The sequence below is a fragment of the Callorhinus ursinus genome, unplaced genomic scaffold (genome assembly GCF_003265705.2).
Source record: "Callorhinus ursinus isolate GAN/ISIS: 27379988/994484 unplaced genomic scaffold, GSC_fseal_2.0 scaffold20, whole genome shotgun sequence".
Taxonomy (NCBI): Eukaryota; Metazoa; Chordata; class Mammalia; order Carnivora; family Otariidae; genus Callorhinus; species Callorhinus ursinus.
Window position 1 is genome coordinate 28,336,417 of NW_027397082.1, and position 16,679 is coordinate 28,353,095.

General features: G+C 39.7%; 1 protein-coding gene across 5 annotated transcripts in view; it reads right to left on the reverse strand.

The window, feature by feature from the left end:
- Window positions 1–5,671: 5,671 nt before the first annotated feature.
- Window positions 5,672–16,679, reverse strand: part of KIF20B (kinesin family member 20B) — a 95,285-nt gene continuing 84,277 nt past the window's right edge. For 3 of the 5 annotated variants that reach the window (XM_025880987.2, XM_025880985.2, XM_025880984.2), the window contains 2 exons: window positions 8,712–8,854; window positions 5,673–6,870 (listed from right to left, as the gene is read on the reverse strand). In XM_025880987.2, the coding sequence (XP_025736772.1) occupies window positions 6,793–6,870; window positions 8,712–8,854 (221 nt within the window). In that variant the 3' untranslated portion in view covers window positions 5,673–6,792. Of the gene's footprint in view, window positions 6,871–8,711; window positions 8,855–16,679 lie in introns of all 5 variants that reach the window. The other 2 variants (XM_025880986.2, XM_025880983.2) reach the window with 1 other exon arrangement.

Consider the following 16,679-nt stretch of genomic DNA (forward strand, 5'->3'; position numbering starts at 1 on the left):
ACACTCCAGAAGTTATTACATTCCCTCCCTGGGAATCCCTACCTGTGAGACCTGTGAGAGGTGTCTGGGAGGGGATTGGGCTCCCCTTCCACCCCAAGGGGGGTGGGCCTTTCTGGGTCCTGGAGCCCCAGGCCTTACCAGAATCTGACGTTCGGACCAGGTCCTCACCTGCCAAGTCTCCTCCAGTCTGGCAGGAACAGCGGAGCGGGCCTGGCCCGAGGCGACTGGGGCAGGAAACTGCCAAAAATAAGCTGGGGCGCTCCTTTTCCGTTATGATCCCTCGTTCTGTCACCGCCCCGCCGTTGCCCCCAAACCAGTGGCAACAATGGGTCAGCGCGGTTGGGTTTCCCGGTCAGGAAACCAAATGTTACGGAACCTGGACTGGATCGCCCGACAGAAGAACCAAGCGGCACTCGGAGATCTTGGAGGATAGGAGGTTTATTTAATGCGGGCGGGCTCAGAGGAGAGTGGTCTCCAAAGGCCTGAGCCCCGAGCACAAAGGCGGCAATTTATACACTTCTACTTCCGCATACTTGGCACTTTTGGCGCATGCGTGAAGCGGGGCAGGGAGGACCTGGATTGGTGCGTGCAGGAAGCAGAGCAGGGAGAACACAGAAGAGCCCTGGGGCAAGGACTGGGACGCTCTCGCTAGCTCGGTGGCCATGTTAGGGCACAGATTTTCCTTATCAGTTGTGCCCATCTGGGACTGATGAAAAGTATGTGTCTGTTTAAGGGAGTTGTAACACCTGTGCTGTTGACTTTGAGGCCAGCTGGACAATCAAACCACAAATCATCAATTGCTTCCTTCTCTTAGGCATCAAATCACATTTCTTCCAAGATAAACTAATATTTCTTCACTTCTGGTTCCATTCCATAGTGAGCTCCGCTATAAATTGCATTTATAAGCATATTGCTGGACATGGAGACGAGTAAAGTAAGCCCCCATCCTTGAGGTGCCCACATTCTAGAAAGGCAGGCAAATGTGAAATATAATGTGTAGTATGTTGAGCACCACAATGAGGGTATATAAGCACGAACCACTACGAGCACAGGAGGGCCATGGGAGATAAGTAAATTGAAGTCAAACAAAGATGAAAAGGTGAGGTGGAACCGCAGAGATGGGGCAGAAGGATCGAAGGCTCAGAGGCATGACGCGCCATAATAGCGTGTTCAAAAGACTATGAATAGGTTGGTGTTGCTTGAGTACCAAATTTAAGATGAAGAAAAAAATGGTGAGGTTAGAAATCTAAGCTGACTCTATAACATAAAATAGGAAACTACTAGGAAAGCTTTAGGCAGAAGAGCAGCATGGTCAGATAGAGGTTTTGGAGAAAGCTGCCCGCAGGCTGTCAGGGCAAGGGGGACTGTGTACCAAGTCTGGCATCAAAGAGTAATGCATGGTCCACACAGAAGATGGAGACATTCTCACGTAGGCTAATGAGGCAGGGAAAGAGGATCTGGGTTTGAGAAATATTTACAAGGCCAAACAGGCGAGATGTGGCTGGCTGTGAATGAATGGAACGAGGGAAAGGACAGAACAGAGCTCAGTTTTCCAGCCTGGGTGAACAGGTGGGTAACAGTTCTGTCAAAGGAGACATAAAGTTCCCTAATCTCAGATAGCACCCTGTGTCCATCCCTTTGTCCTCACAGATTGAAATATGTCCTTACTGTGTGCGTATTTGTCCCGTGGCAGCCTGCCCCTCTGGACTGAGAACGCAGGGGCAGAACCACGTTGGGTCCGCAGGCCCTCGCACCCCCGGCGCTGGCGCCGAGTCAGCACGCCATAAATAGTTGTCAAGGAGAAAGATAAATCCCAAATACTGCATGGTATCCCATGTATGTAGAATGAAAAAAAAAAAGGCTTGAATTCCTAGAGAGGATAGAAAAGCGGTTGCCAGGGACAGGGGAGGAGGGTGGGAAATAGGGAGATGGGGAGTAACTGGAAAAGGGTACAGGTCTGAGATTGTGTGGTATTTACAATTAGGCATTTGACATAAGCTTTTTAGAAATAACCAAAAAAGGAAGTTGAGCTTCTAAATTCCTAGCTTTGTCAAAAGCTGACAGGGTTTCTTTAACTAGAAAGATTAAAAAGATAGTAACTAGAGAGGAAAATGTCTAATGTGATTATGATAAATACATATTTATGTCGATGTGCCAATATAATTTTCAGTGATGGATCAGTTAGGAATAAATTCATCTGAAAATCACAAGAAGACTTTCCCCTCACAACAAGTTCAGAGATAGACAGTGCTTGTGAGCATAGTAGCTGCCCAGGGGGCCACTGCAACCCAGGATCCTCCTGCCGGTCCTCTCTGCCACCCTTCGTTATACTCACTTGTCCTCACACTTGTCATCTCATGGGACAGTGACTGTTGGTTGCTCCACCTCCAAGGTTCATGTCCTTAACAAAACAGGGGAAAGCGGGTAGAGGCAAGAAAGAAACTTGTTTTAGTCGGGAAGAGAAATCCTCCCCAGTGATTCTCAACGACCTCTCACTGCACCTCCAGCTACAAGAGGACAGACATCAAGTTTGTAGCTTTTATAGCTTCCATGACAGAACCTGGCAAGAGGTGGGAGAAATAAAAACTGGGAACTGTCAATCAACTATTCCAGACAAGAATAAATCTAAGTCACATTATTGTATCTGCTTATTTCCCAAAATCTTGTGAGCATATTTTAATCTAATTTACATGTGCTGATGTTGATTCCTGAGAGTGATGTCAAAATTTTCCTCTCTATATAAGCAATATTACCCTCCTTTTTTATATGGTCCACTTTATCAAAGTGAGCTAGGAAAAGGATTAAAAATATTTCCAGATGCTAACTCAGGTAATTGGGTGAATAGGATATATTTTTAGCCATATGTTATTTTTTAAATTGGTTCCTGGAATTTTCCCCAGTGGTGGCAAGAATATCTGTGGTTGGCAAGCAACAGTGCCATGGATAATTTTACCTATCTTCCCACATGTTTGCCCTGCTTGGTATATGACATAAATTGGAATTTGGTACAGATGTAAAATCAGAGAATGGGTTTTGTTTGTATGGAGCTATTTCCACAGAGAAGTGCTTTGTCTCCATCTGGTGGACAACCTCAACTTTGCGATGTCAGCGGTGGTCCTCAGGCCTGGCTGCACCTGACGATCGATCACCAGTGGTGCTTGGAAACAATCTGGATACCCAGGCCCCTCCCCAGGTCTGAGAAAGGACCCAGGCAGCAGTACTTTTTGTTTTTTTAAGATACATAATTCTAATGTGCAACTAGAGTTAAGATCCACTGAGTTAGAAGAAGCTCTAAATTGGTGATGATATTGGATAGTCATCCCTCCTGTAAGACTGCCATAAAGGAAAAAGAGCAATCTAAGCAGGTAAATAATATAATCTTCCTGAGGCCTTTTTCCACCTCCCAGAGGGGAACTCGGCAAGTTGATGCTAAGAATATAAGAAATCTAAATTTAAATTACTTCTCGTGTGACTCTCCCTATGATGAGACAATGTGCTGAGCAAATACACAATCAGACCTCTCCCTGGGCAAAACTGTCAAGCGGTCTCAATCTGAATTTAATAACTTAGGTGTTTACAAATTTTTTTACATCTGTTCTCATTTAATTCTCTCAAGAAACCGATGAAGGTGGGTATTCCTTGAGTGTCAGCAGTCATCTAGGAACAGAGAGCCCTAGTATATCTTAGGTGCCCACTCAAACCCTGCTTTTCCCTTCATCTTCTCTCACTAAAACTTTAACTTTGTTGAACAGCACTGTATTGTATAACTGAAATTTCCTACTAGAACTTAAATCTGCTAACCAAAAAAAAGGGGGGATAAGTAGGTGAAGTGATGGACGTGTTAACTCTATGGCGAGGGGGATCCTTTCACAATGTATACATATATCAAATCATCACTTTGTACACTTTAAATATCTCACAATTTTGTCACTTGGATCTCCGTAAAGCTGAAAAAATATGAATATCTGAGTAAAGATTAAGTATTCCATGTAATATTTTTATTCATGCAAGTTTTCTGTAATCTTGAAATTATTTACAGATGCAAAATTTTTTGAAAATATTTTATAAAAACTGACTTTGTGAAGATCTTCTTTCTCAGCTTGCTATCTTTTTTTCCAACTGATTACAGATTTACTTAATGTGCACTTGATAATCTTGAAAGGAAAATTCATCAAAGTCATATATACACTTATAGGAGTTCTTTAAACATGGAGCATGGAAAAATACATCTTATCTACTGCCTTTTACATATTCCAGAAAGATACTCAAATCAAGATAGATTCAAACTGGTCATCCTTTTTAAGTGCTTCTCAAACTGATTCCTACTTACTCCACATGTCCCCTGACCCAATCTCCTGATCCCAGCCTCAAAGCAATCACTACAGTTTTGCCTCTACTTCCAGCTTTGTCTTCCATGATAACCAAAGACTTTGAGTGTCTTTTCATATGTATGCTGACCACTGCTTGAGTCTTCTTTACTGAAGGATCTGTTCAAGTCTTCTTTTACCAGATTTTTATTGGGCTGGTTGTGCTCTCATTACAATTTTATATATTCTTATATTTCTCCCAGTCAGTGGCTCACATGCATTGTGTTGTTTTTCTCATGATTTTGTTTTCTCATGATTTTCTCATGATTTTTAAGACTGCCGATTTTTCTTTCAAAATTTTCTTTATTGTTGGTCTTCAGTAGTTTGACTATATGATCTTCTGAGGTGTAGTCTTCTTTGGATTTATCTTTATTGGGGTTTACAGAGATTCAAAGCCAGTGTTTCTTCATAAAACTTATAAAATGGCCATTTTTCTTCAAATATATTTTTTCTGCCCTATTTTCATTTTTTATCCTTATGAATCTCCAATTACATGTGAATCCATTTGATATTGTTCTATAGGACCCTGAGGCTCTGTTCTTTCTTCAACCTCTTTTCTCCCAGTTTGGGCAATTTAAATTGATTTGTTTTCAAGTTCACTGACACTTCTGACATTCCTGCTGCTAAATCTATCCAGTGTATCTCTCATTTCACTTATTTTACTTTTCTGTTGTAACAACTCCATTTTATCTTTTATACTTCCTATTTCTCTGCTGAGATTCCTTATGTCGATAGTCATTAAGATGACATTTCCTTTAAATCCCTGAACATACATTAAGAGTTGTTTTAAAGTTCTTTGCAAAATTCAACATAGGCCACGTCAAGATTTGTTTTGACTCTATCACACATTATAAAACATACGTTACAGAGACTCTGTATTGTATCTTCCTCTGAAGGGTGCTGATTTTTGTTCCAGGAGGCATTTTGATTACTACTTTCAACTTTATGTGGGTTTGGTTTTATACTTTGTTAGTATGAATCTTTGGAAAGCACAAGGTGTTTCTCAAGCCCTTCCAATTTGGTAAACTCTGCCTCCCTCACAAATCTTGTTGAGGCTTGATTTCAGTCTATATTCTGGGACACTCTACACTCTGAGAGCTGAAACAAGAAGGTAGTGTCACCTTGTTCAACCTTAGGGAACATGCATGTTGGGCAACTCAAATTTTTTGCCACTCTGCACAGGTCTGAGAATGACTACAAAAGTGCCTAGAGCACTGACAAGTACATTTTCCCAAATAAGCAAATTTGCAAACGTAATCAGTGAATGAAGATCAATTGTGTATCTATTTTTAGCTTAATGAAACCAGGTAACATAAAAAAAAAAAATTAGTGCTTAAAAAGTTTTAATGAACTATTTTGATGGAAATTTTCCCTAAACATGGTGTGTCTCTTAAACAAGACACTAAAGATAACTTTTTTCTCCGACTCAAGGTCATCATTATCATAAAATAAACAATGATAAGATCCAATGAAACTTTTAAGGTTTTGCATATATAAATGTATGCTCTTAGATTTAAAAGCCCCAGTTGGCAACAATTCTTGAGACTTCTGCTTTGGTTTTTGCCTCTTACTGGTTTTAAACCAAAGCTCAATAAACCTTAGCTGTATGATCTTGAGAAAAGTAAACTTTAGGGGTCTCAGTTTTCTGTAAAATTAAGAAAATGCATTTCTAAGGTCCCTCTAGGTCTAAAATTCTATTTTTTCTAACTAGCTGTGCTTTTTCAGCCTCTAGACGCTTCCTTTCTATCTGCTTCTGATCTGTGTTCCAAAAAAATAGGAAAGCCAACTCTATTTGCTCACTAACAAATAAAAGACATTCTAATTAAAGACTTGAGATCTTTTCTAAATTATGTGCCTACAAATTCTGGCAACTAGAAGACATGTACACACTCCTGGATCTTAGCTATAATCCAAAGAGACATGTACAATCAGTTGTATTTCCTAACAAATGAATAAAAAACAATTCATAAGACACTATTAAATGTAAGTAAACCAAATATCTGACCTATGATGTGTGTAAAAAAAATAAAACAAAAATAACAGCATCTTTCCTAGAATCCTCACTGATCCTATGCCTAGGACAAAAGGAAAATGAATACAGTTTGAAAAACCATTATATAGCATAATGTATAAACGTGTCAAATCACTAAGTTGTATACCTGAAACTAATGTAACCTTGTATGTCAACTATACTAAAAAAAAGAGAAAGAAAAAAAAACTACTATAAAAAAGTCTTAGAAAAGTAAACAAATGGGGCTGTTGACTTATTGTCTTTATTGAATTAAAATTATACTATGTATAAAATAGCAATGTATACACAGGATTTAATGCATCATAATATATACAATTATCTTTGAAAAGTCAGGATGCAAGTTACAATGATTATGAACATAAAACCTATATTAAAACAGTCTCCATAAGTGATTTATTTAGCTGTTTTAGTTCGAAGTCGTCGTTTGAGAATCTGATGATCACTCTCCTTTACTTTATGGTCCATCAAAATCTGAAATTAACAATTTCATAACATTTTATAAATAAAGCCTTATTTATAATTTAGTAAGATATATTCAGGTGCTTCATAATTGGAATAATAGGTACATTATAATATTTTTGTCCTTTTAGACTAGGAAGTATACTAATCTATTAAAAAGCATTATCTAGGGGCGCCGGGTGGCTCAGTCACTAAGCGTCTGCTTCTGGCTCAGGTCATGATCCCAGGGTCCTGGGATCGAGCCCCGCAGCGGGCTCCCTGCTCAGTGGAGAGCCTGCTTCTCCCTCTCCCACTCCCCCTGCTTGTGTTCCCTCTCTCGCTGTGTCTCTCTGTCAAATAAATAAAATCTTAAAAAATAAATAAAAAATTAAAAAATAATAAAAAGCATTGTCTAAAGTAATAGATTTTGTAAAGATTCTTTCAACACTACCTAACATAGGATTAAAATAATCTACACCCTATATTGAATTCAGGACATATACAGCTTGAAGTAATTACTGAAATATTTGAAGTAATTACTGAAATATAGCTTGAAGTAATTACTCAAATAATTTTTAAGAAAAGATATTTTGCAGCAACAAGTACAATAATCCCCCCTTATCTGTGGGGCTTATGTTCCAAGACGCCCAGTGAATGCCTGAAACCAAGGATAGTACCAAATCCTATGTTTACTGTTTTTTCCTATATATACATATCTATGATACAGTATAATTTATGAAGTTTGACAATTATATTAACAATCACTAATAAAACAATTATAACAATATACTGTAGTAGGTTATGTGAATGTTGTGTCTTCTGTCTAAACATCTTTTCATACTGCACTCTCCCATCTTTTTCTTGTGATGATGAGAAATAATAAAATCGCCATGTATTGAGATGAAGTGAGGTGAATGACGTGTAGGCACCGTGACACAGTGTCAGGCGACTACTGACCTTCTGACAATATATCAGAAGGAGAATCATCTGCTTCCAGACCACGATGACCACAGGACATTGAAACCATGGAAAGCAAAACCAAGGATAAGAAGGGACTACTGTATATAACTTAGGAAAGTAGAAAGAGCATTATATTGCAACTAAGAAAAGGAAGGACTTCAGCCAAGGGAAGAAATTATGTACTAATCAGACAGTGAAAAGTGACCAAGAGAACAGTATTTCCAACAGCATGTCCTAACTGACCCTAATTCTTCACCACCTGCCTTTCAGTGTCTTGTATCTGATAGCTACTGTTGCAGAAGGTCTCTCCCCTGATTTCTCTGACCCACATCCTGTGGAAGGCTTCTCCTTAAATTACTTTTCTACCATCCCTTTCATCCGCTAGGCAAGTGCAAGCATGATGGAAAATTAGAACTTTCCCTGTAATAGCACAGACTGTTCTGAGTGAAGAGAATGAGTCATCAAGCCAGGATGACAAACTACAGTCTTTTCTTAAAAGAACCTGGAAGGCTTAGAGGAAAGGTGGGAGGAAATGACTGAATGTCAATTCTGCATTTTTACTGGGCCCACTTAGGCCAGATTTGTACAACTCTTGTAATAAAGTTAGTAAGAAAAATAGGGGTTAGAAGCAAATAAATTACTAAACAGTGATAATTCTACGGATGAAATTAAAATTTCTGATTAATTTACAAATGTAAATATGTGACACTTGTATACATTAATGCAGCACTTACAATTATTACAGATTTAACACATCAAATAGCAAAAGTATAACATTTAAAGCATATTCCAAAAGATTTGATCTAAAGAATAAAAATTCAAACCATTATAAAATTCAGATTGTTATGAATACTCCCAAATTAAAAAAAACATGAACAGTTTTACTTTTAAGAAAGCCAAAAAGAGTAGCTTACCACTTGCCCAGATATATCAATAGGAGATGAAATTTCATTTGTGTATAATTTCCGTTTGGCCCGTTTTGGTCGAGACATATTTCCTTTACTTACTTCTACATTTGAGAGCTTTGAAGAGCTCATTGTTTCAATTAACTTCTTTGCTGTGAAAAAATATATATTATTTAAATACTGAAATAAATAACTTCTTAACTGGAAAGGTCTGAAATCCTTAATAAAGAAAAACATACCAAATTAAAGAGAAAAAGCACTGCAACTTATAAATGGTTAAAGGACATGAATAGTCAATTCACAAAGAAAAAATTAAATGTCTCATAAACACATGAATAATGAACAGCAAAAACAAAAAAGCAAATAAATAAAACATCATTTGGCTAATGTCAAAAAAGGTTTGGTAAATTACAGTACAACCGATAAAACTCAGGTGTTTTTAATGACTTGAAAAGGCTTATGCTGTTATGCAAAAAAGCCTGGACCATGCAGCAGCACTGATAAGTAAAGATATCCACAATAAATATTAAGTGAAAGAGGTTTAGAATTGTGAGCCCTTTGCTTATCGTTAACACACACACACACAGAGTAAATCAAATTAATAGTTGATTGCTTCTGGGAAGTGGAATAAAAATTTTAATTTCTTACTTTATACATTTGTTTGTCTTTCAACAGGTACATACTGATTTTAATAGAAAACATATTTCCATCTGGGAAACCTCCTGGGTAGAAAATCCTTATACATATAATATCAACTATATATATTTTTTAAATAGAAAAAACATTGAAGGAAATATGCTAAAGTCTACTTGTCAAGGGTTAAGCTGGGCTTGAAAGAGCTGAGCTGCCCGAAGTCAGAGGAGCCAGGTAAGTCAATAAGCCAAAATGAAAGCAACACTTAAGCCTTTAACGACTTACTGCAATAGAATAAGCAAGAGGCAAAACCTGAGAAAGTGCCAACTCCCACCCCCACCTTCCATCTTTCCCCATGTGTGTTCTAGGTCAGGAAGATCAGCACTGAAGTGGGGTTCGCCCCCTGCCAAGGAAGCACTGAACAAAAAGCTCTTGCACTTGCAGTTTTATGGACCTTGGAGCTGAAGGCCAGAAGGAAGGGCTAAGAGTGGAAAAGTCAAGTGAGAGGAGAAAGTGTCTTTAAGGTTCCCTCCCCTTTCCCGTCATAAGGTCCTAGGCAGAGGTGCCTGAGGAATTTCTCTGCTAAAGACCCCCCGGTAAAGAGGCTCTGAATGAAGGCACCTTGGCTAGGACTACAGATACGGATCTGGGCATAGCTGGCCAGGGTCCTGAGTCCTTGACTGTGACTCTCTTCAGAGACTGCTCTCCTTTAGTGTGGGGAGGGCAGCTTTTCCCCCATGAGGCCTAACAGGTAAAGCTTTTGTAACTAAAAAAGTCACACATAGGATTTTGGCCGGGAGCCACCAAACTCCTCACTACAATGTGCCAGCCACTGTACTAAGACCTGAGGATGGGAACCACACAGACACTGCACTCATGAAGCTTATACTGTAGTGCAAAAGATAAGAAAACAAAAATTATAGCTTAAATAATTCAATTTGCACTTTGAAAAGATCACTGGCAGCCATGCACTGAATGGACAGGAGACAGACAAGAGGGAAAAGTTGGGAAACCAGTGAACAAAGGAATGAAATAACAGTGGTTATCAAGAACAGAATTTGAAAAATTAATCTCTATTTTTCCCCCAACATTTCCAAGGTATCAACAACAGACACAATGTACTTATAATCCAAAATAGGGGTATCTTATACTCCAAGAAATAAATTTTTAAAAAATCCACACTAGGGAGAAGGGAGCAACATGGCAGAGGAGTAGGAGACCTGGATTTCGTCTGGTCTCAGGAATTCAGCTGGATAGGGATCAAACCATTCTGAACACGTATGAACTCAACAGGAGATCGAAGAAAAGAATAGCAACAACTCTCTGAACAGAAAAGCGACCACTTTCTGGAAGGTAGGACGTGCGGAGAAGTGAATCCAAGGTGATATTCGGGAGGATAGACGGCGGGGGAGGGGGCCTCCGTCGGCCGCTTCTGGCAAGTGATAGAGCCGCAGAGCACAAAATCGGACCTTTTAGAAGTGGGCTCCGCTGAGGGACGTCGCTGCAGTGGCTAAGCGGGGGGTGGAACCCTCGCGGGACAGTGCGGTCTCAGGACCCTCGGGGTCACAGAAAGACCGGGGGTGCCTGAGTGCAGCAGAGCTCCCAGGTATCGGAGCAGGGAAGCCGGCTGCAGAGACGGAGCTGAGGCACAGGCTCTCAGATCCGGGTTGCCATAAACTGTGACTGGCCAAACAGTCGGGTGACTGCTCCCCCAGAAGGGACCCAACAAGCGGCAGAGCCGGGGAGACCCCCCTTCCTTCCCGGGGAGGAGCGGCGCGGGAGCACACCGCAGGGATCTGCTGGGTTTGGAGACTCCACACGGGGTCGGGTGCCAGAGATAGAAACGCTCGGTCACAGGCCGGGTGAGCACGGAGCGCGGCCGGAGACCGGAGAGATGGGAGTGACTGACTGCTCTTCTCTGGGGGCGCACTGAGGAGCGGGGCCCCAAGTTCTTGGCTCCTCCGGGCCGGAGACTGGGAGCCCGCAATTCTCACTCTCGTCCTCCAACACTGTATGGAAAGCTTGCAGGGAACAAAAGCTCCCCAGAGCAAAACCGAGCAGATTACTTAGCCCTGATCGACAAGGGCGGGGCAATTCCACCTCCGGAAAAGACATTTGGGAACCACGGCAACAGGCCCCCTCCCCCAGATGATAAGCGCAAACAGCCAGCCAAGACCAAGTTTACCTATCAATGAGAATGGGAGAACTCCAGAGCTAGGGGGCTACTGCACATAGAATTCATGGCTTTTTTACCATGATTCATTAGTCTTTCAAAGTTAATTTTTTTTAACTGTCTTTTTGTTTTTGAATTTTTCTTTTTTCCTTTTCAACCAACATGTTATCAATCCCTTTTGAAAAAAAATATTTTTTATTTTTCATTTTTAGAGTCATATTCTATCCCTTCGTACTAGTTACCTTTATTTTTGGCAAATATATGTAAGTTGTTCTCTCTTTAAAATTTTGAGATACAGTTTCTTCTAACAGATCAAAATATACCCTAAATCTCTAGGGTATGGCTTTGTTTTCTAGACTCCTGCCTGATCACATTCTCTCCCCCTTTTTTTAGTCCTTTCTTTTTTCAAACACCTTCTTACCAATTTCTTTTTTAAAACTTTTTATACTTTTCATCTTTACAGTCACATTCCATCCCTTCACTGTATCAACCCTTATTTTGTACCTATTTAAGTCTTTCTTTCTTTAAAATTTTAGGAGGCACTTTCTTCTAACAAACGAAAATACACCCAGAATCTAGCGTGTGGCACTGATCTATACACCAGCCTGATCATATTCTGTTTTTTTTTGCTTTGTTCTGTTTTTGTTTGTTTTTATCTTTTTTTTTTCTTTTTCTTTCTTTCTTTTTTCTTTCTTTCCCTTTCTTTTCCCCTGGTTTCAGGTCGTTTCTGATTTGTTTAGAGTATATTTTCTGGGGACAGTGTTACCCTGTTAGCATTTTCTTCACTCATTCACCTATTCTCCTCTGGACAAAATGACAAAATGGAAAAAATCACCTCAACAAAAAGAACAAGGGGTAGTACCGTCTGCCAGGGACCTACTCAATACAGACATTAGTACGATGTCGGACCTAGAGTTCAGAATCATGATTTTAAAGATACTAGCTGGGCTTAAAAAACCATGGAAGTTATTAGAGACACCCTTTCTGGAGAAATAAAAGAACTAAAATCTGACCAAGTCAAAATCAAAAAGGCTATTAATGAGGTGCAATCAAAAATGGGGGCACTAACTGCTAGCATGAATGAGGCAGAAGAGAGAATCAGCGATATAGAAGACCAAATGATGGAAAATAAAGAAGCTGAGAAAAAGAGAGAGAAACAACTACTGGATCACGAGGGCAGAATTCGAGAGATAAGCGATACGATAAGATGAAACAACATTAGAATAATTGGGATCCCAGAAGAAGAAGAAAGAGAGAGAGGGGCAGAAGGTATACTGAAGCAAATTATAGCAGAGAACTTCCCTCATGTGGGGAAGGAAACAGGCATCAAAATCCAGGAGGCACAGAGAACCCCTCTCAAAAACAATAAAAATAGGTCAACACCCCGACATCTAATAGTAAAACTTACGAGTCTCAGAGACAAAGAGAAAATCTTGAAAGCAGCTCGGGAGAAGAGATCTGTAACCTACAATGGTAGAAACATTAGATTGGCAACAGACCTATCCACAGAGACCTGGCAGGCCAGAAAGGACTGGCATGATATCTTCAAAGCACTAAACAAGAAAAATATGCAGCCAAGAATACTATATCCAGCTAGGCTGTCACTGAAAATAGGAGAGATCAAAAGCTTCCAGAACAAACAAAAACTAAAGGAATTTGCAAACACAAAACCAGCCCTACAGGAAATATTGAAAGGGGTCCTCTAAGCAAAGAGAGAGCCTAAAGGCAGCATACACCAGAAAGGAACACAGACAGTATACAGTACCAGTCACCTTACAGGCAATACAATGGCACTAAATTCATATCTTTCAATAGTTACCCTGAATGCAAATGGGCTAAATGTCCCAATCAAAAGACACAGGCTATCACTGGATTAAAAAACAAGACCCATCGATATGCTGTCTGCAAGAGACTCATTTTAGACCCAAAGACACCCCCAGATTGAAAGTGAGGGGGTGGAAAACCATTTACCATGCTAATGGACACCAAAAGAAAGCTGGGGTGGCAATCCTGATAACAGACAAATTAGATTTTAAAACAAAGTCTTTAAAACATGTAATAGGAGATGAGAAAGGACACTATATCCTACTTAAAGGGTCTATCCAACAAGAAGATCTAACAATTGTAAATATCTATGCCCCTAACATGGGAGCAGCCAATTATATAAGGCAATTAATAACAAAAGCAAAGAAACACATTGATAACGATACAATACTAGTGGGAGACTTTAACACCCCCCTGACTGAAATGGACAGATCATCTAAGCAAAAGATCAACAAGGAAATAAAGACTTTAAATGACACACTGGACCAAATGGACTTCACAGACATATTCAGAACATTCCATCCCAAAGCAACAGAATACACATTCTTCTCTAGTGCCCCTGGAACATTCTCCAGAATAGATCACATCCTAGGTCACATATAAGGTCTCGACCAGTACCAAAAGAATGGGATTATGCCATGCATATTTTCAGACCACGGTGCTTTGAAACTAGAACTCAATCACAGGAGGAAAGTTGGAAAGAACTCAAATACATGGAGGCTAAAGAGCATTCTACTAAAGAATGAATGGGTCAACCAGGAAATTAAAGAATTAAAAAAATTCATGGAAACCAATGAAAATGAAAACACAACTGTTCAAAATCTTTGGGATACAGCAAAGGCAGTCCTGAGAGGAAAGTATATAGCAATACAAGCCTTTCTCAAGAAACAAGAAAGGTCTCAAATATACAACCTAACCCTACACCTAAAGGAGCTACAGAAAAAACAGCAAACAAAGCCTAAACCCAGCAGGAGAAGAGAAAGAATAAAGATCAGAGCAGAAATCAATGAAATAGAACCAAAAAGAACAGTAGAACAGATCAACGAAACTAGGAGCTGGTTCTTTTAAAGAATTAACAAGATGGATAAAACCCCTGGCCAGACTTATCAAAAAGAAAAGAGAAATGACCCAAATCAACAAGATCATGAATGAAAGAGGAGAGATCACAACCAACACCAAAGAAATACAAACAATTATAAGAACATAATATGAGCAACTCTATGCCAGCAAATTAGATAACCTGAAAGAAATGGGTACATTCCTAGAGATGTATCAACTACCAAAATTGAACCAGGAAGAAAGAGAAAACCTGAACAGACCTATAGCCACTAAGGAAATTGAGGCAGTCATCAAAAATCTCCCAACAAACAAAAGCCCGGGGCCAGATGGCTTCCCCGGGGAATTCTACCAAACATTTAAAGGAGATTTAATACCTATTCTCCTGAAACTGTTCCAAAAAATAGAAATGGAAGGAAAACTTCCAAACTCATTTTATGAGGCCACCATTACCTTGATCCCAAAACCAGACAAAGACCCCATCAAAAAGGAGAATTACAGACCAATATCCTTGATGAATATGGATGCAAAAATTCTCACCAAAATACTAGCCAAGAGGATCCAACAGTACATTAAAAGGATTATTCACCATGACCAAGTAGGATTTATCCCTGGGCTGCAAGGTTGGTTCAACATCCACAAATCAATCAACGTGATACAATACATTAACAAAAGAAAGAACAAGAATCATATGATCTTCTCAATAAATGCAGAAAAAGCATCTGACAAAGTACAGCATCCTTTCTGGATCAAACCTCTTCAGAGTACAGGGACAGAGGGTACATACCTCAATATCATAAAAGCCATCTATGAAAAACCTACAGCCAATATCATTCTCAATGGGGAAAAGCTGAGAGCTTTCCCCCTGAGGTCAGGAACGCAGCAGGGATGTCCACTCTCACCACTGCTATTCAACATAGTGTTAGAAGTCCTAGCCACAGCAATCAGACAACAAAAAGAAATCAAAGGCATCCAAATCGGCAAAGAGGAAGTCAAACTCTCACTCTTTGCAGATGATATGACACCTTATGTGGAAAACCCAAAAGACTCCACCCCAAAACTGCTAGAACTCATACAGGAATTCAGTAAAGTGGCAGGATATAAAATCAATGCACAGAAATCAGTGGCATTCCTATACACCAACAACAAGACAGAAGGAGAGAAATTAAGGAGTCGATCCCATTTACAATTGCACCCAAAACCATAAGATACCTAGGAATAAATTTAACCAAAGAGGCAAAGGATCTGTACTCAGAAAACTATAAAATACTCATGAAAGAAATTGAGGAAGACACAAAGAAATGGAAAAATGTTCCATGCTCATGGATTGGAAGAACAAACATTGTGAAGATGTCAATGCTACCTAGAGCAATCTACACATTCAATGCAATCCCCATCAAGATACCATCCACTTTTTTCAAAGAAATGGAACAAATAATCCTAAAGTTTGTATGGAACCAGAAAAGACCCCGAAGAGCCAGAGGAATATTGAAAACGAAAAGCAAAGCTGGCGGCATCCCAATTCCGGACTTCCAGCTCTATTACAAAGCTGTCATCATCAAGACAGTATGGTACTGGCACAAAAACAGACACATAGACCAATGGAACAGAATCGAGAGCCCAGAAATGGACCCTCAACTCTATGGTCAACTCATCTTTGACAAAGCAGGAAAGAATGTCCAATGGAAAAAAGTCTCTTCAACAAATGGTGTTGGGAAAATTGGACAGCCACATGCAGAAGAACGAAACTGGACCATTTCCTTACACCACACACAAAAATAGACTCCAAATGGTTGAAATGTGAGACAGGAGTCCATCAAAATCCTAAAGGAGAACAGAGGCAGCAACCTCTTCGACCTTAGCCGCAGCAACTTCTTCCTAGAAACTTCGCCAAAGGCAAGGGAAGCCAGGGCAAAAATGAACTATTGGGATTTCATCAAGATAAAAAGCTTTTGCACAGCAAAAGAAACAGTCCACAAAACCAAAAGACAACCGACAGAATGGGAGAAAATATTTGCAAATGACATATCAGATAAAGGGCTAGTATCCAAAATCTATAAAGAACTTATCAAACTCAACACCCAAAGAACAAATAATCCAATCAAGAAATGGGCAGAAGACATGAACAGACATTTTTCCAAAGAAGACATCCAAATGGCCAACAGACACATGAAAAAGTGCTCAACATCACTCGGCATCAGGGAAATCCAAATCAAAACCACAATGAGATACCACCTCATACCTGTCAGAATGGCTAAAATTAACAAGTCAGGAAATGACAGATGTTGGTG